Source organism: Petromyzon marinus, chromosome 32 (assembly GCF_048934315.1).
Source record: "Petromyzon marinus isolate PM22_M1 ecotype Great Lakes invasive population chromosome 32, UKy_Petmar_22M1.pri1.0, whole genome shotgun sequence".
Classification (NCBI taxonomy): domain Eukaryota; kingdom Metazoa; phylum Chordata; class Hyperoartia; order Petromyzontiformes; family Petromyzontidae; genus Petromyzon; species Petromyzon marinus.
This window is the reverse complement of record NC_133698.1, coordinates 2,831,787-2,851,967: the sequence shown is the minus strand read 5'-3', so window position 1 is coordinate 2,851,967 and position 20,181 is coordinate 2,831,787. Positions and strand designations below refer to the sequence as shown.

The 20,181-nt window shown below is 45.7% G+C and overlaps 1 protein-coding gene across 2 annotated transcripts in view; it reads right to left on the bottom strand.

The window, feature by feature from the left end:
* Window positions 1-20,181, bottom strand: part of ACAD8 (acyl-CoA dehydrogenase family member 8) — a 597,193-nt gene that overhangs the window by 103,236 nt on the left and 473,776 nt on the right. For both annotated transcript variants that reach the window (XM_032964393.2, XM_076071224.1), the window contains one exon: window positions 18,293-18,428. In XM_032964393.2, the coding sequence (XP_032820284.1) occupies window positions 18,293-18,428 (136 nt within the window). The remainder of the gene's footprint in view (window positions 1-18,292; window positions 18,429-20,181) is intronic.

Below are 20,181 nucleotides of genomic sequence, written 5' to 3'. Positions count from 1 at the left end.
AACTGAGTTTTAAAGCTGCCGAATGGCTTTACTTCCCAATAAGTTTAAAGAGTGTGGCTGGCTCCAAGGCTAAGCGCGAAGCTTCCTTCACATCTCCGTGTCCTGCATACACTGCTGTTCTTGACCCTCAGGGCTACCTGCCGCTATCACCTCAATATACGCATGACTCCTATTTATTTTTCGCTAGCCTACACGTGGGAGGGTTTGACATGGCTTAAAAACACACACCCATTTTCTCGATAAAAAATATATATGTAAGAAGAATCTCTATTTTCTCTCCCGGCGGCTCGTAGGCGGCCCCATGGGCCCATCCCTATGGGACCATCGGTCTCATCTGGTTTGCTAATTTTGCCGCGCTGCTGAAATCTGCAACGCTTGGAATGTCAAATCTTTTCACTTGTTTCTCTCGGTGAGCAATTGCGCAGCGTGCTCGCGGTCCTCCAACAAAGAGGAATTGAATAATCCAATCATGTCCCAATATATATAGTGCACAATCCCCTTTGTCACCGACCATTCCTTTCCAAAGACAAATTCGGGTTCAGAAAACCGCTCTTCCAAAATTTCAATTCCGACCGCACATTCTGGCCATCTGACGGCGTCGTCTCCATCAAACGAGTGCCGCCGTTGCGTTCTCCGATCGTCGCGAGCTCCGTTGAATAAATATAATTACAGCGGACATATTTCGAGGACTGTTAAAACTCATATTTATGTGGCGGCATTCATTTCCCGTCACGGCAAAGGCACACCTGTAAATCGGTTGATTTCATTGTACCCTGTGCATTTAACATGCAGCAGCACGTGGAACTTCAGTGCATTAAAATAGTTTGGCTGCGCGGCAGCAAACAGATGAAAGCCTCATGTGAAATATTCCATCAACTATGATGTGCAGGCCACCAACTGTGACCAAAATGCAACTCTCTCGGGCTTCAATGAACATAAAAGGACAGTACGATTTAATTAACCCACATATTATGCTGATAAAAGAAGGGGAAAAATGAGAATCACTGATGAAGGAATTCGGCTCATTCCATTGTGTTTATGCCACTGGGGAAGTGAATAGGATCCCAGCAAGGAAGACGATAGTGTGTGTATGTCGTGATATTAAATTAGGTTATTGACTTGCTGTGAGAAAGTTACCATTTTTCCAATTTATTATTTTCTTTGCAAAAAAAATACTTTGGAGCAAAACAATATCAACACCAACAAAAATATATTTGGCATGTGTGCATTACAAAATAGCACTATATACATTTTCCCATTTATTTTCCTTTTAAGTTTACAAATAAGCAGCGTACCGAGAAGTGTATTGAATAGTAACACTAGAATACTCCGAATCCCTTCTTGGAATGCAGTCAGAAGATGCATTTCAATCAGCTTACCCATCTGAGATAATAATACCGATGTGGTAATAAGAATGGCACTGAAACACCGCGGTTTCTATAACTCACTCCAACAAATTATAGATTTTTGCAACAAAAAACTTTTCTTCAGTAGGTTTAATGCAGATAACTGTACAGCACTGAACACCAAAAAGCACACATCAAGAAGTTAAATGAACTTGTGTTGCTCGGTGTTGAACTAACTTTTTTCCCAAACTTACATCTGCACAACCAGTTTCCATTTTAGTCCATACCCTTCCACCCCCCCCCCCCCCATACTCATGGAACCCCACCAATGTCCACTCTCTATCGGGTCTTGCCCCCCTCTGAATACATGAGTGTCTCGTCTGAAAGTACTGTTGCAAGGATCCTCATTCGAACCTATGAAAAGAGTAAAACTACAAATTCACTCACGAAGACAGCGGCTGCTGGCTGGTTAAAGGGTGGCTCGGGGGAACGAATAGCATCAAACCGGTACGAACGAGGTTGTAAGTTTGAATCGAGGCAAAGAGCAGTGATTCACCCTCGGCTCTCAGGTACACCAAGTTGATTGTCTCGGCCAGTGATGGTTTCATCCATCAATGGCTGTATCAGTCACTAAGTTAATCTTCTGCTCAGCCGCAAGAGCTGAATATTTATAAGGATAGTTGTTTACTGACAAGTCGCGAATCACCCTTTACACCAAGCATGAGCTTCAGTGCTAAATGCAGAATGAAGTGACTACAAAAGCAGTTCTTGTACTGTTAACTTCCAGGGCCGTTCTCTGGCATGATGTGAAGGTTAGCCGACTGGAAGAGCTCTCTGGAAGGGCATTAACTCACTTCTAATAGCACAGTAGAGATGAAACTTGCAATAAAATCCCTGAAATATTTTAAAAGCAAAGAGAATAATAAAAACGGTTGTAAAAAACACAAAAACTCTCCGCATGTAGTCCCAAGGAATTGGAAACATGCACCGAGAGCACATAAAACAGATCCTCTGTCTGCCTGGCAGGCATGTAGAATAAGATGTCAGGTAAGAGCTTTTTTACTGGTATACAAGTACGGCATTTTTACACCACTCTATCTTGTTTGTTTTTTAGATGTGACGCAATATACTCCCTTTAAATTCAAAGTAATAATCCCTGTCAACGGTGTCCGACTCTATACGCTTCAATAATTCTAATGTAAGGCTACAATGGTTCATCATGTTAATGTCTCGTTGTAAAAGTGTAACATCAATTAGCTCACGTGCCTTCTGATGATGTTGTGCACTACCCTTTACATTTGTCAAACAACTTTGCTAATAAAGAGCTGTAGACGTTAATGCGGTGTACACAAACGTATACAAGCGGCAGAACGTAGAGGTGACTTTATTAACACCGCTACCTGATTTGAGTCGCCTCAACCCCACACTTTCGCGCGTGCGGGATTGCCCGTCCTTTCTCGTTATCCGTCGCCTCTGAGCCTTCGCCTCCACCTACCCTTTAAATTTCCTTGATTCACATCATTTCGATATTCGTCGTCGCACCTTTCAGAAACGCATCCCCGATGTAAACCGGGGTATTGCCGTAACACAAATTATAAAGGGTGGACGTGAATCGCTGATTTACGCCATTGTTGGCAGAAGGGCCCTCGACCTGCGGGAGCTCTAGAGGGTATCTGGCCAACTTCCACCAGTACCCGACGCTGGCCACATATCTTGAAGTGGTGGGGGGTTACCCACACGTGACAACACCACGCGTGAGCTGCCCGTTCGACCAACTGCACAGCATTACACGTAGAGGGGATACGTGAATATGATTTGGATGGGTGGGCACAGTGGTCGCAGTGATTTTTATTCAAAAGCATTAAAATCCCAGCTCGAGGGATCGGCTCTGTGTGTCGTCAGTCCCCGGTTGACAGCACCAGGAAGTCAACAGTGGTTCACCTCTGGAAAAATAATCCCACAGGGACAGGTTGATAGGTTTCACCACACGCACGTAAAAGTTATTCCCTCTTAAGCGCTCCCCCCTTTCCTTTTTCAACGGTTTTACTTAACTTGATTCCTCTCTTTGTTGTGGTCAAATCTTGTAATCAAAATTTCGTCCACTTCCCGTTGTCCAATCAATTCCACATTGTGCACACGTACTCAGATTCGGTGACAATGCATGTCTGTATCAAAATCGACATCAATTAATCAATTAATTCGATACTTTAAAACAATTAACATTTTGTATGGACGCCTTATTATTTATATATATTTGTGTCGGTCAAAAACGCCGCAGTTTCTAAACTGTGGAATCGGCTCGCACAAAAAGCAGACGCCACGTGTCTCAGGCGTCATTGACGTACTTCTCGACCGTGAGTTAAACCAAGTTGTTAATAAAACCGTTGTTTTAAAAAAACTTTTTTAAAGGAGTTTATTACATTTATCTCCCCACCTTTTTATTATTTCTCCCCCCCTCCCTTCTCTCCCCCCACCCACTCCCTCTATCTGCTTACTTAAGTTAGGGGTGCCACGGTGGCAAGATGTTAACTACCTCGCCTGGTATACAGGAGATCGTTTGTTCGATCCCGACCCTGCCGCCTGCTGTATATTTGGAATTTGCACGCCTCTCTCCCCATGGTCGCTTGGATTGTTCTCCGGGTCCTCCGGTTTTTCACTCCACATTTAGAATCAACATCACGCGTTCAGAGTATTCGGCCGCTGTACATTTCCACGTGATAACCCACTCCATTGAGCTACCATTTGTGGCCAGGTCGCTTCTGAAAATGAGATATATCGCTCAGTGGGCCTTACCTGGTCAAAACTATTTTAAAATAGTTTATTTCTTTAAGTTCTTCTTCCCTCACCTTTCCCTTCCCCACATAAAAGCTCACGCACCCCCACGCGGTGGGGCGGTAAGCCAAATTTCCTCCCTTCTCTCAATCCGGGTTGGGGGCTATGCCCACGGAGTTTCTATAACCCCCACCCCCCCCGCTACCACACATCTTCCCACATCATGGTCCGTGCTCTGTACCCGGCTCCTCTTGCAAATGATAATAAAACAATCCCACGGCATGGGAATGTGAACATTTCCCATAGTGGCTCAGGGGCCACTAAAAATAAAGCACGTGCTCATTTTTGCAGAGACACTTGAAGTGTAATTTGACGCATGCATGCAGTACTGCGCTCCACGGCAATCACGATGACTGGAACAGCACAACGACCGTCAATCTGCATGCTAATACGGCTGACATGGACACATCCCAGGGCTTACGTTTTCATGTAATATTTTCCCAGGTCGCAAACTGGGAAATATTTTCTGGAACTTAGCCCCAGATAACTCCGGATGACATGAAACACTGGACACACTTTTGTATGTACTCATTTACAGACGAATCGATGGATGGTCAAGCCAGGCCAGGCTCATGTATCAATTGACAAGTGTTGTGACGAGAACTTCAAGATCCGACCGTGTCCGTTCAGTGCTCGCCGAGCTGCATTGGCATCCAGTTGCCGAACGAATACATCGTAAGGTCGCACTCATTACGCACAAGGTACTTGCCACAAATGAACCACAATACCTTGCTGATCTCGTATAGGAGCATACACCATCATGAGGCGAACTCCAGTCATGCCCGTAGCAGCTTTTGGTGAGCCATGAAACAAAGACGGTCACAGCATTGCACGCTTTCAGATGCGCTTTTGCGGCCGTCTGGAACGCACTTTCTTCCGATATTAGGAAGCCACTGGAGCTATGCACTTTTAAATGTATATTGAAAACTAATTTCTCGACAACTGCTCTTTGTATTCTTGGTTCTTTCGGTAAAGTCACGTTGAAGGGAAACATATTTTACAGACGGAACCAGATCACGGATTTTATGTAATGTGTTGAAACGGACCTGGATCTTGTGTTTATTCAAGATTTTGGAGATCTTTTTTGTGATTCCCCGCAATGTAGGGTAAAGTGATGGTTTTGAAAGGCTCCTCAAGAGGGTCCTTCTTCATGGTTTGAGTGATAGCTTTGCGGATTGTATAGTCGGAGTAACGATTAGCCTTAAGAGCTTGGTGTACGTGCTTGAGTTCACTGCCTGTGTTCCTGGTCGGATATGCATTGGACTGACGTCTAGAAACTAAATTGCCTCTGTGGTAGTTACATTGGAGAAACCAAACGACATGTCTCGGACCGCATTTGTGAACACAAAGCAGACCTTAAACACGGTAGGACCAACACCTCGGCCGTGGCAGATCACTGTTATAATTCAGTAGGCTCACATGACATTGACTTCTCCAAGACAGAGGTTCTTTGCAAGCCATCTGGCTACCATGAGAGATTCGTTCATGAGGCTATCCACATATACAAACACAGAGACAATTTCAACCGAGAAGATGGATTCTGGCTTAGCAATCATTGGAAGGATTTGATAAACCATTTCGGGTCTTAATTGATTGTTCACGCTTACGGTGGCTTTCAGACAGCATACATTCATTTTTCGTCTCCCCCCTCCTCTTTTCCGAACATAGATGGACTCGTCCATCTAAACAAATTGTCAAACCGCTATCCGTGGCGCTAAAGTTAATAAATAAATAGATAAATACAAACCGCCACTTCTTTCAAATGTTCTTGCCATTGGTTTTCACACCTGATGATGACTGCTTGTGTTGCAGTCGAAACGTCGTGAGAATTTTATTGTTTTATATATTATTATTTTAATGTTTCCCTTCAACGTGACTTTACCAAAAGAACCAAGAATATGAATCACTGCAGTCACGAAAACTTTAAATCAAAATTTAACTGCTCTTTGTGTTTAGTTTGTTGTCCTTCCCCCACACCATCAATTAGCAAGGTTGGCTACGCACGGTGCAAAATAAGCTCAACATACATACAAACTATTGGTACTGACAAGATGCCTCGTCCAGCAAGCAGGATCACAGCACAGCTGGGTTAACAGAGAGAGATGGAGGGATTCACAAAAACTTACTTAACCAACTATTTATTTGATTAATGTTTCCATAGGTCCATACTATATATGTTAAATTAGTATTAAATTCCATCCACGGTGGAATTGACTTGACCAGCACGAGTGCTAATTCAAGTGAGCCTCCCGAATTATCCAGATATTAAAAAACCGTTACAGCGAAGAACAATGAAGGGGCTGATTTGCACGAAAATGGAACAAAGCCTTGGATGAAATTGGGGGCAACAAACAGAGAAGATAGGATCAACTGCGTAAGAAGATATTGGGTTCTATAGGCAATGCGAAAACACTCGACCCTAGCTGGCCATGTTATAAGCCTAATAGACCATTGTGGGAGAGAACATTCAAATTACCCAGCTAATCCCATTCGTGAAATAGCACAAACGAGATGGGTTGTGACATCAACCGAGATGGCTTTGCTCCCAGACATTATAGGGCATGAGAGTGCAAATCTAGAGATTTTCACCAAGAGATGCTTGAGATAGTATTTGCGAGCAATCATGTTTACAAAGTGCCATTTGTTGCATACCACTGATAAAACAAAAAGTAGCCATACAAATCCACGTATATACTGAAACAATGACCCTTGGAGGTGCAGTGCTATGAGAGAGCAGTCGTTGAGGCCGACACAGCGCATGAGGATGTGGTGTCGCCAGCGCAATGTGTGGCTGGACTTTTCTCCCGATTACGAGTGTTTATGCTACACACCAGGTATTCAGTCAGGGCTGAGCTGATCTGGGGGAAGTCCAATACAGGTTCACATACAGGTTCACATACCGCTTGCTGCTGGCATCAGTTAATATCTGGGAATCAAACTCAGGTTGTCCATTTGCTACAATCATATATCAGTGTATACACCCAATGCATCACAACGACACACAGACACAGGAACACAACAATACCCACACAGAACGTTTTCAACTATTGTACAATTTTCTTTGTGAGTTCACGACAATTCTTCCAATCCATACGTCACGGATGACAGAGTCAAATGATTGAAGACTTTTATTTTATTTTTTCAAAGAAAATGCTATTTCGCTTTTCAAAATCACACAACGAAAACATATGCAAAGGTTAGAATAGCCGGCGGAGATATGATTGACAAACACGCGCTTAAGAGGAAAAAAAAAACACGAAATCCAGATGCCACAATCACTATTGTCGTAAAACAGATGGTCTTGCGCAGGACGTGGGGATTAGTGGTTGAGGAGTAAAACTCGCGATAGAACAGCCGCCAGGCACTAAAACCCTGCAGCAATGAAAGGTTGGCCATAGAAAGCGTGGTGCAGGATTGATCATTGCTTAAGATGCCGACGATGATGATGCTGCTGCTGCTCAGAACAGCTTTTTTAGTCCATCGGGTAAGCCCTGTTTTGCTTTATGTCACGTGGTCAGCAGCACCAGGCAATGGCTCGTTGAGTCAACATGGCTGATACCATGGTACGATATTTTACTCGCAAGGGGAGATCATTGTGTGCAAGGTCACATCCTACATTTGCTGGACGTGGAAAGGTTTTTTTTAAGCTTAGACATTTCCAATTTAGCCTTCAGATAGCTATTACGTAGCTATTGGCAAAGAGACCACTGTTATTCGTGTCTCCTCTACAAAGAGAAAATGAATCTCAATGGGCCCTTACCTTCTTAAAAGAGTACAATTAATGTGTTTGGGGCCTGGGGAAAGAGACCGGAATACAAAATATATATTTAACCATATATAAATAATAGATACTCAGAAAATATTGCATAGTGTCCATTAAATGTATACAAAAATGCTGAGAATCTATCAATTTTAAGCACAACTGAGCTAACACATTTATTAACGACACGTTGTTAATCAGCTTGCAGTGGGAAAGGGGCAAACTCCTTTAATTAACTTTGAATTGTTGGAGCAGGTAAGTAAGTCGCTGAGTTACTTACATAGGGGGGGGGGGGAGCACCGATTACACGACAGAAATGGGACCAACATCAGTATCACGTTATTCCTCTCACGTATCACGTTACTCTTCCTCTCACGTATCACGTTGTTCTTCCTCTCACGTATCACGTTATTCTTCTTCTCACGTATCACGTTACTCTGCTCACGTATCACGTTACTCTTCTTCTCACGTATCATGTTACTCTTCTCACGTATCACGTTACTCTTCTTCTCACGTATCATGTTACTCTTCTCATGTATCACGTTATTCTTCTTCTCACGTATCACGTTATTCTTCTTCTCACGTATCATGTTACTCTTCTCACGTATCACGTTACTCTTCTTCTCACGTATCATGTTACTCTTCTCACGTATCACGTTATTCTTCTTCTCACGTATCACGTTATTCCTCTCACGTATCACGTTGTTATTCTTCTCACGTATCACGTTACTCTTCTTCTCATGTATCACGTTGTTCTTCTTCTCACGTATCACATTATTCCCACCCATGAGTCAACCCACTTCTCACGTCACCCGCCTCGCTTCATCTCACCTCGTCACTCGCGTTTACCCGACTTTCTGACGTTGCAAACAAACCGCTTTGCCTCATCCTCTTCTTCAAACCCCGTGACCCTAAACTCTGGAACTCAACACGCACCTCTTTTTCTCCACCAGGAAAGGCAGTGGGGGGGGGGGGGGGTGTTACTCTCATCAGCTGTGAAGTTCTGGGGTACCCGTGTGGAGTGCGGACCTGGACAGCACTACCAGGCTGCCAGGGTCCAAGAGGCAGTACTCCTACCCCCTGGGAGGGGACTCTGGGCTAGAGTGTGTGTGCGGATGCTGAGCTTCTCTCGCACCGTGCGTAGCCAACCACGTGAATCGGAATGAGGGGCCGAGGGGACCCTCCAGGGTTGAGGCGTGATCGGCGCCAGTGTGCTCACGCCGTGGGACTTTGTCTCATGTCGGGAACTCAAAGGGTTCAGTGTCTACACTCCATCTTGTCTGTTTTGTTTCACAGTCCTGTGCTCTTCCCTTCTTTGATGTGAATGTGTGGTTTGTACACTTCACTGTTTTCAGATGTAAGTTCCATGGATGACTCAATATACAATTCTTATTATTCTAACCAATCGGAGTGGCTTATGGTGTATTGAGTTAATCCCTGAACCGGCTTTGAATTTAATCATCATCTGTCCATGCCACCAGCTAGGAAGCAACGATGGATCTGGAATAACCTACAACCACAGTTCACTCTCAATTCTCTTTTGTCTGAAAGAAGGGAGACCGCACAGACTAACAACTACAGGGGCATCTCACTCCTCAGTGTGCCGGGAAAGGTCCTGGCAAGGATTATTCAACATCGCCTTGCTAGGCACGCTGAGGAGAGGCTTGTGGAGCCCCAATGCAGTTTCAGGAAAGGGCGGTCCTGCACAGATGCCATATTTTCTGCCTGTCTGCTACAGCAAAGGTGTAGGGAATTCCAACAAGACCTACATCTCTGCTTTATTGACCTGGTCAAGGCCTATGATATCATCAGTAGGCCTGGGCTTTGGGTAGTTCTTCGTGCTTTCAGAGTCCCTGACCCTCTGCTCACGATCATAAAGGACCTTCATGATGGTGAGCGGGCCCGGGTAAAACTACGTGGCCGGGAGTCAGAGCCATTCGCTGTACACCTTGGGGTGCGACAGGGATGTCCTCTGACTCCCACATTATTTAACATATATTTCGACCACGTAGTTCGTGAAGCCTTCAATAGCTGTACCGGAGGAATTTCCATCTGGTACATATACAATGGAAGGCTGATCGATGCCCGAGTGCGGTTAAGGAATGGCTCCCTAATGCTCAACCATGTTATGTATGCTGATGATCTTGTAATTGCTGCTCACTCAGAGGATGAGTTGGAGGCACTGCTGCTGAACCTAGAGCTTGCCACTAAGAGGTGGGGCCTTACCATCAGCCCCACCAAAACTAGGCACCTGCCTGGGTATTTTGTACCATCGGACACTCCACCACAACAAGATGATAGGGCAGTTGTGGAGAGAGTGGAGTGTTTCCCATACCTGGGCAGTGTGCTCATGACTGGCTCCGGTTTGACAGCAGAGGTCTCACTCCGAATCAGTCGAGCGACAACTTTTCATCGTTTGCGTAACGCTGTGTGGAAGCTACCTGGTCTGTCGCTCCGCACAAAGCTTCAGGTCTTCTCGGCCACAGTTATTCCCTCCCTTCTCTACGCTTGTGAAATGTGGACCCCCCTAATGGAAGATCGTCGCCGGTTAGAAACATTTAGACTGGAATGCCTACGATCCATCCTGGGTTTAATTGTGTGAGGCGCTCACAAATCCTTGAAAGATCTGCACAAAGTCCCATCGGTGAGGTCCTCCGGCAGGCAAGGCTGCGTTGGCTGAGCCATGTAGCCCGCATGCCCAGCCACCGGGGGGCAAAACAGGCACAGCACGGGCAAGAGAAGAGATGGAGTGATGTGGTACAGGAGGATGTGGAGCTGAGTGGACTTGCCAATGACTGGAACCAGTGGTGTCAAGATCGGCCTCTGTGGAGGAGACTCGTAAAGAACGCTATTGGGCAGTTGGAGGCAGTCGCCCTCCAACAACAACGGAGGGCGGAGGAGCGACACTCACAACAATGAGCGGAGTGCTGGGTGGCTAAACCACAGCAAGTTGGCACAGTAGGGGGCACAGGTGGTGCATCAGCCAGTCGTCTCAGTAAGTCGACCTGTGGCATCTGGATCTGCTCAGTGACCTCCTGCCAACGGGCGTTCGACACTTCACGTGGCCTCAAGGTGCACATAGCCTGGCACAAGCGTCATGGTGACATCACCGCCACTTAGTGGCGAATGGCAGTTCTGGTTGTTGTTGTTTGTGTGTGGGTCTATGTGTGTCAGTCGATGTGTGTGTACGTCAATGTGTGTGTTAGTCCATATGTGTAAGTCCATATGTGTGTGAGTCTATGTGTGTGCGTGCGTTGATATATGTGTGTAAGTCCATACGTGTGTTTGTAGGTCGATGTGTGTGTGAGTCTATGTATGTGTGTAAGTCGATGTGTGTGTGTAAATTGATGGTTGTGCGTGGGTCCATGTGTGTGTGTAAGTCCATGTGTGTGTCTTCGTCGAAATGTGTGTGTGTGTAAGTCGATATGTGTGTGTAGGTCGATGTGTGAGTTTATTTACGTGTGAGTCGATGTGTGTGTGTAAGTCTATGTGTGTGTGCGGCAAAAACAACCCCCTACCTCCTCGCGGTGCCGGACGGGCAACTCTGTCGTGGACAGTGCTGTGGGGGGAGGGCCAATTCCGATTGGCTTCTCCCCTCATGGCGTCTGTGACCACCACAGAGGCTAAACAGGGGCTCTGGACAGGTGCGAGGGGCTGGTAACCCCTCCACCTTCAATAAATGACCACGAAACCACAAATTAAATATGTAACTAATAAGCTTGTGCCGGAGGCCCCGGGGGGACAGGCGTCTATGACGTCTCCTGGCCAAACCCCAATTCGCGGAGCCAGGAGATTGAATCTTTACCCTCGGGGCTCCTCCAGAAACAACGAAAAGCCACTGCGTGTGGCCACGTGGAATGTTCGAACGCTCACTGCGGAGGAGAGGCTGCCACTCCTCTGTCGGGAGCTGGACCGGTACCGCCTGGATCTCTGTGGCATTCAGGAGGTCTGGTGAACCGGTTCTGGCTCCTGCCACCATGAGGGGTGGACAGTCCTCTACTCGGGGCAGCAGATTGCCAAACAACAGGGTGTGGCTCTTCTTTTGAACAAAAGAATGAAGGGGGTGTGGGAGCGTGGCGGTGAGGTGTGGGAAGCTGTAAGCCCCAGGCTGGTACCAGCGGTATCAAGATCGGCCTCTGTGGAGGAGGCTCGTGAAGGACGCTACTGGGCAGTTGGAGGCAGTCGCCCTCCAACAACAACGGAGGGCGGAGGAGCGATGCTCACAACGAGTGGAGCGCCGGGTGGCTAAAGCACAGCAGGTTGGCATAGTAGGGGGCACAGGTGGTGCATCAGCCAGTCATCGCAGTCATCTTAGTCAGTCGACCCGTGGCACTTGGGTCTGCCCCGTGACCTCCTGCCAGCGGGCGTTCGACACTTCACGTGGCCTCAAGGTGCACATGGCCTGGCACAAGCGTCGTGGTGACGTCACCGCCACTTAGTGGCGAATGGCGGTTGTTGTTGTTGTGTGTGAGAGTCGATGTGTTTGTATGTGTGTGGGACGATGTCTGTGTGTAAGTAAGTCGATGTGTGTATCTTTTTCGCCTGGGCAACGCCGGGTACTTCCCGCTAGTGTACAGATAAAACTGTATGCACATATAAGTATTTTCTATCTGAAGTGAAACACGATGCTTAGTTGCAAACAGTTTGCATCTCTCACCAAGTAACATTTGATATGTTGGGTTGTAATCTGCTATCCAAGAGTCTAGTTTCGGCCAGTTCCCTAACATTTATTCCGATAGGCAGAGCGTTCAGGCAACACGTTCCTAAAGGAAGCTAGAGGTGAGTGGTATATGTTTTTTTTTTACCATATTTGCACAGTGCCTGCCTTCTGTCAAGTCCTTAATCAAATTACGGGCAAGAAATGGTTATTTGTTAATACTTTCTACTTTCTATATTTTTTAAAAAAAATCGCACTTTCAAGTGAGCAGATGCTCAATCTTGCATGCTCTTTCCATTACCTACTTTGCAGAATGCAGTGACTTTTCAACAATGATTGAGTCTGTGGCCTTGCTGGCATGTTGCGGGTGTTAGCAAGCGATAAGCTGCACTCCGAAAATTAAATAATGCCACGAAAACACGAATACGGACCCAGATTTAATACAGCCGTGTCATTCTTACATTTCTTGTCAGCAGACTGCAGCATGTACTGCCAGGGAGGGTGTTGCGGGAGGTGGTGGTGCCTTGGGGAGGCCTTCATCCAGCAGTGGTTTGAGCATGGCTCATTACAAATACGACGAATGTAAAATACAAACAAGTTGCAAAGCATTATGGGAACCCCTGCAGCACCTTGAATGTTCTTTGTTGTCATGTACGTATTTCTGCCTGCAAACCTCAAGATGGTATCCAAGAGAAAAAAAAAAGCTGCAAATACTATATTTAGAATCAACAAAACCTGAACTGTTCATGTGGAACAAATGGGATGGATTTGGCCTCAACAGCACCTGACATGGAATTTTTTTTTACTCGCCTGTAATCTGGGCTGTTCGGAGGTAAGGGCAGATTGCTTGTGGGCAGGCAGGGCCCCTGAACTGCAATGTCCTTTCGTCGTAAGAGCACTGAGCTTTCTGCATCAATATTCTGGTCACTGAAATGCAGTGATCAGCTTGCCTGCACACTACGTGATAAATAACACCGGGTATGAGACAAAGCAGGGCCCACTACTGCCCCTGTACTCAACAGAAGATGAAGCGTTCTTATGAAGAGAGCTTTTCAAGTTACCCACATACTGGGGCTCCGATGGCATTAAGAGCAGCCCATATAATATCTTACTGCCAAGTCGATACAGACAGATTTAATTCCATTAACCCAGTACTCTCCTAGGGACCTTTTGGGCTCTACGATTGAATGTGGAATTTCCAAACTAGCAGAGGCAGTGATAGCATAGCACAGGGCATGGAAGTCAATCAGTGTTGCCACACAGTGCCCCATCTACCCACACATGCCACAGGTGCGTTAATGTGGCCGAGCACTGGCAGGCAGATTTCTTCAGCCGAGTGCCAACGCTCACCCTCCCTCCATCGCACACGCCAGATTCTCACGCCAAAGTTCTATGACCTGGAAACGACTAAAGATCCCCAATACACTGCCCTAATTAGAATACGCGGTTATCAATCTAGAATCTGTGGAGAAGGTGGCTCAAGGTCCCGTGACGGAGGAAGGCTGTGTTGCGATGAAGCCCTGAAGGGGGAGAAGGGTGTGTGTTTTTTTCCATCTTAAGATTCTGGAGTGCCAGGCCGGGATGGCATTCCTGATGTTAGAGATGAGCCGGTCGGTGACCTCTCTAAATAAAATCCAAACAGACTGAGAAGTGAGGTGGGCAGGAGATGGTGGTTCAGCAACATTCATTGTGGAATCCATCTGTACATATATTTACATTAAGCCAGATATACTCTGGTTTCCTTCTGCATGCAAAATGTTCACTGATGGATTTGGTCAAACAACCTAAAGCAAGAACCTCCTGAAAGGGAGCCTTGAGAATCAAGTGAAGCTTTCCTGGATAAATACAGGACATAATGTTGTACATTCCATACATATACATACTTACATGCAAGCATACATTAATATGAAAGACCCCACATTACATCTAAGTGGATAACCGCACTGGGAATTAGTGGGACGTGGTAATGATGAGCTTAACATTTTACATTGATATTGAATTATTAATGGTATTCATCTTTGTGAAAAAAGTGCCTGTTTCTCATGATGTAGTCACAGGGAGGGAATGTAGCATATATTGGACTAATGAATCACTGTGTCAGCCCCCTTAGAGGCTAGGACGTATGAAAGACATTGGTCTGACACCAAATTGCAGGCACCATTGCTGCGACGCGGTGGTCACGAACGCAGTAAAGCGCCATCCTTCACATGGTGAATTAAGCCAAATGTTCCGTCAACTTTCAGAACATTAGGGATCCCACGACACCCGTTTAAAAGAGCAGACAATTGTGTAACAACGCAGTGGCTTAATGGCTAGATTAACAAGCAGCAATGAATAATTTATATCTGACTGACACACAAATATATAAAAGACCATTCTTTCATTTACTGGTGTTTATAATTTGCCCTTAAATTATAAATCTTAGCATTTCCACAATATGGATTTTCTTCCACTATGTATTGGCATGCAGTGGCAATCGGTATATGACCCTGGTATGGGCAACCACTAGGTTAACTCAGCCAAAAATGAGAACCTACAATTGTTTTCCATGTCTCTATATTTAATAGTATGCGTGGTGATGCTTAGGTCCTCTGAGCCAATGTTTGGAAGCTGCACATTTCTATGGCAGATGCCAAGCACTATTGGATGATCGATGTATAAGCTATATCTGGGGATCATACCAATGTTAACGAACGTACAGACAAAACACAATAGTATATTTCACAGGCTCGTATTAAAACAAGAACTTTTTTTAACGAAAATTGTTGGGATACTAGCAAGGCCGAAGGGAGGAAAAAAACAACGCAAAAAATCACTTAAGAGTAAAGGATTGTGCCTGCATACCCTATTATACACATACATACGCGTGCTCATGAGTCACGGAACAATGTGCACAAGCGGGGATTTTTCACACAGCCGTGCCCACCCCAATCAAGACAAATGCTCACAGCCGTTGCTCGTAAGGTGGCCTCTTGGGTGGAAATTAGGATCGCGTTCGTCACGACGCACGTGGAACTTCGGTGAAACTTGTTTATCCATTGCCCCTGCCTGGCCGCGCCTACGCGAAATATTGCTATGTCACAGCAAAAAGTTGGAATCTTACAGTCAAGCGCACACGCCTGCATTCCTCAAAAAGCCATGTTGTTTATTCACTCATTTAGGGCTAAAGGGATGTTGAGTATAAGGCGCGAGCTCAGCAATTGCTCGCACACAGCACAGGTGGTGGAAGGGCATCCATCCATGGGAGCTCCTAGAGAGGCCCTCTACAGGGTATTTGGCCTACTCTTCCACGCTGACCAGATTTCCAGGAAGAGGTGGGAGTACCCACACTTAACCCGACCACACGTGACCTGCTGATCCACGAACTGCTGGGTGGGCATAGGCGAAAGAATTCAAGAAACCTGCACCATTGCTTCAACTGCCGCACCAGGAGATCGAACCGGCACCCACTGGAAGTCCATTGTGCCAGCCATTAACAACCACGGCAGCACCCTATTCGCCAATATGGCAACGTACAGTGTTTACAAAAATCACCCAATAATACTGCTACTAATTTACAAAGCATGCTGCATTTTAAACATCTGGAATGCATCCGGAGAAAACACAGCTCCTGCTGCAAGGGGAGATGTATGACACCCTAATGCTCTTGCAGCATTCGGTTACGCAGGATTCATCAATCAATAAAATCAATGTGTTTAAATAAACACACTTCATTATTTAAACAAGCATGCAATAATCTCATTAATGTATTAATCAATCAAGAGTCTCCAAACTCAGCTGAGCTTGGCACAGTGCTCATCTCTGGTTGCAGACCAGAGCCAGTGGTGGAAGTTTCAGATTGCGATTCGAGTGCTTTATGACAGTGTCACCGGCTGGGAAATTATTTGCTCATTCCTACCAAAATGTACTGGTACGCACTTTTAGAGCGCATTAGTGATGACAAATTCAAGAGCCGAATGGCTCACAGGGCTATACCAAATAAATGAAACTGAAAAACTGAAACTGAAACAAATAATCAAGAAAGGTGACATGGTGGATAGTTTGCTTAACTCCTACTCAGTTCAAATCTTGGTTCCACTCGGACCATCATCCCTCTGAAATAAATTAAACGAGTACCACTTTGTGTGAAGTCAAATGTCATCTGACAGAGTGGCTCCATACCATCATCAGCCAAGATCAATCCACTGCTCGATGATGGCCTCCCCCATGCCGTCATCATCTCTTATGGTTGCTGCGATATAACAATCCACCTCGTACCTCTACACGGTCTGATTTCATTGCTCCATCTCTTTGGTAAATATCCTCTTGGAGCGTTTCATTCCTTGGGTGTTACTATTCTTGACCATCGACTCCTAGCATAGGAATGGCAATTCCCGTGACCGGCTCAGGGCACCAAAATAACCGTGCGTGGCCCCATGCACATTTAACTTTTATTTGTTAACTTTTTCCCCCAAAGTTAATCCGACTGTGCTCTCGGCACCATGTCACGTGATGAAAAGTCCTTTCAGAACTCTCGAAAGAATGGTCTAGGGAAGCGAATATCACAAAGTGAATATCATATGGTCCACAAAAAGCAGAGGGCAGCGCTCCCCACCCACGTTGCGTATGAACAAGGTCGGTCACGTGACAGTCAATCCAAAATTTTACTTCTCAGAGCTGGGATTTGGCCGAATGAAATGCAGAATCAAATGTCACGCGATGGTTCTCTTTGCGCAGTCATTGGTGACCAAACCAAGACCATAAAACTGACGACACTTGAGGTAAAAGGTAAAGGTACGGCCCTGACATTGCTTGCTCACACCACCGCTGGTGAAAGGACCTCCACTTGAGCGAACTCAAGAGGGTATTCTGTCCACGTTGACCAGGCATGATGGTAGAGGTGGCCGTGCCCACACTTTACCCCGCCGCGCGCGAGCTGCCGATCAACTAATTGTGGCGCACACATCTATAACGCTGGGTGGACAGAGGCGGCGAGAGGGGGAAACCAAAGAAACTTGCACCATTGTTTCAACTGCCGCTGTGCAACACGGAATGCAATCGTCAACTTTTGGACTGCAAGCCTGGCATGCTCACCATCGTACCACGGCAGCTCTGGGTGAACAACACAACTCGACAGTGGTGCAGATGTTCACTACCTCCCCTGGTATACAGGAGGTCTTGGATTCGATTGTGACCCTGATGCGTGTATACTTGGAGTGAGCATTTCTATCTCCCTGTGGTCACGTGGATGTTTCTCCGGGTCCTCTGGTTTTTCCCTCCACGTTCAGAATGAACATGCATTCAGAGTATTTGTCTGCTATAAATGTCCACGTGATAAGCCACTTCGTGGAGCTATCATTTGTGAAAGAGTGATAGAGCTCAGTGGGCCTTACCGTGGTAAAATAACAAATAGTTTATAGTTGAATCACAGGTGGCAAACACTGGGATTCAAACGCAGGCCCTCCACGGTGTCAGCTCGGCCACCTTATGTTTCCTTATCGAGATTCATATAGCTGCTTATTCTAAGACGCTTTCACAGCAACTATAAAATTGTACATAAGAAAATAGTGGCTTGAAGATAAAGAGGAGCGGGGTTATTAAAAGCGGCGGTGTGTCCCGGTGACAATTAGGAGGACAGAGGCGGGAGAGGCGGGAGAGGTCAAGGAGGTTAGGGTCGGCCTCGTCATAGCCGGGGGAGGGGGGGGAGGCACCACTTACCGATGTTAATGCGGCCGCCGTTGAGGCCCTTCATGGCAATGCTGAATCCCTGGCCCTCCTCGCCAATGCGGTTCACCACGGGTACCGCGCAGTCCTCAAAGATGACGGCGCGTGTGGGCTGGCAGTTCCAGCCGACCTGCACGAGGAATTCATAATTAAATATAAGTAACGTGCCACCCCCGACAATGACTGCATCAATCACCGGGCATTATGCACCACCATTCTCTTCTTTTTCTCTCTCTCTTTCCGTCAATTTCCGTCCCTTTGTGTCAGACGTGCGGTGCGCACACCTGGGGCACGGCGAGGCGCGGCGAGGAAATAAATATATGGCGGTAATCTGTTCGCACAAATGTACAGGGGACAAGAAGGTGACGCATGGGTGCTTAATTTGATTGAAATGCGCAACGTGTAAACAGCTTCACGGAACAAATCCCAACATCCAGATGCATTCTTTGAAAGGCAAATATCCACGGGGTGCTCACTGGCTAAGCGCAGTATGCAAACCAGGTCCGTAGACACACTATGGCAGTTGCAGGAGTCCAATGACCAGCGAATGGTTCTGTGTTTTTTTTAGATAATTATAAATCCACAGTGAACAGTTGTTTGCTAATTCTGACACATTTTTACGAGGGAAAACGAGGTTACTTTAGGTAACAGATCTCTATGAGAGCAAATTAGGTTACTTTAGCTCACTTATCGCGATGAGTGAATGATGTTGTTTTAGTTAACATTTATACGCAGGGGTATAGCCGTGCATTGGAAGTTGGCGGTGTCCTACCAATTAATGAATCCCAGTGGTACAACCGGTACAATGATCTGTTATTTGCTAACGCTGTCATTAACTACAGTTGTCAAATTTTGATTTAAAGCTTTCGTGACTGCAGGGATTCATATTCTTGGTTCTTTCGGTAAAGTCACATAGAAGGGAAACAATAAAATAATAAAAATATAAAACATTAAAATTCTCACGACGTTTCGACTGCAACACAAGCAACCATCATCAGGTGTGAAAACCACAGAAATATATATATTTTTTAAAAGTGGCAGTTTTTTTAACGTTAGCATCACGGAGAGCGATTTGACAGTTACTCAGATGGACGAGTTCATCTATGTTCAGAAAAGAGGAGGGGGGAGACGAAAATAATGGATGTGGTCTGAAAGCCACCGTAATAAGCGTGAACAATCAATTAAGACCCGAAATGGTTTATTAAATCCTTCCAATGATTGCTAAGCCAGAATCCATCTTCTCGGTTGAAATTGTCTCTGTGTTTGTATATGTGGATAGGCTCATGAATAAATGAATAACTGCCAAATTGCTCTCCGTGGTGCTAACGTTAAAAAAACGCCACTTTTTCAATTTTTTCTTGCTGTGGTTTTCACACATGATGATGATGATTGCTTGTGTTGCAGTCGAAACGTCGTGAGAATTTTTACGTTTTATATTTTTATTATTTTATTGTTTCCCTTCTACGTGACTATACCGAAAGAACCAAGAATACAGTTGTCAAGTTATAAGTTGTGCTGACAAAAACCCTATTTTACATGTTTTTTTTTTTTACCAGGAGTGCATAAAAATCCAAAGCTAATGACAGGATATTGGCACACAGCAGCAGGTTAACTTTGCCGTTCACAGCACGCCGAGTTCAAACTGCCAGCATTTTTGGGAGAAGACCTTCACAAGCAGTAAAAGGAAAACGCATTCGCCAATTACGAATTGAGATTCCGACATCTTATTTTGTATTTAAAGAGCACCTTGCCTCAAGGGCGATGTACAGTACGTGGTTCAAAAAAGCGGTAACAAAGAAATCGAGTGATTTAGATGGCAGGGACGCCCAAGGGCCGAGGAATAAGAGAGTGAATGAAAGAGGAAATGAGAGGGTGACCGTAAC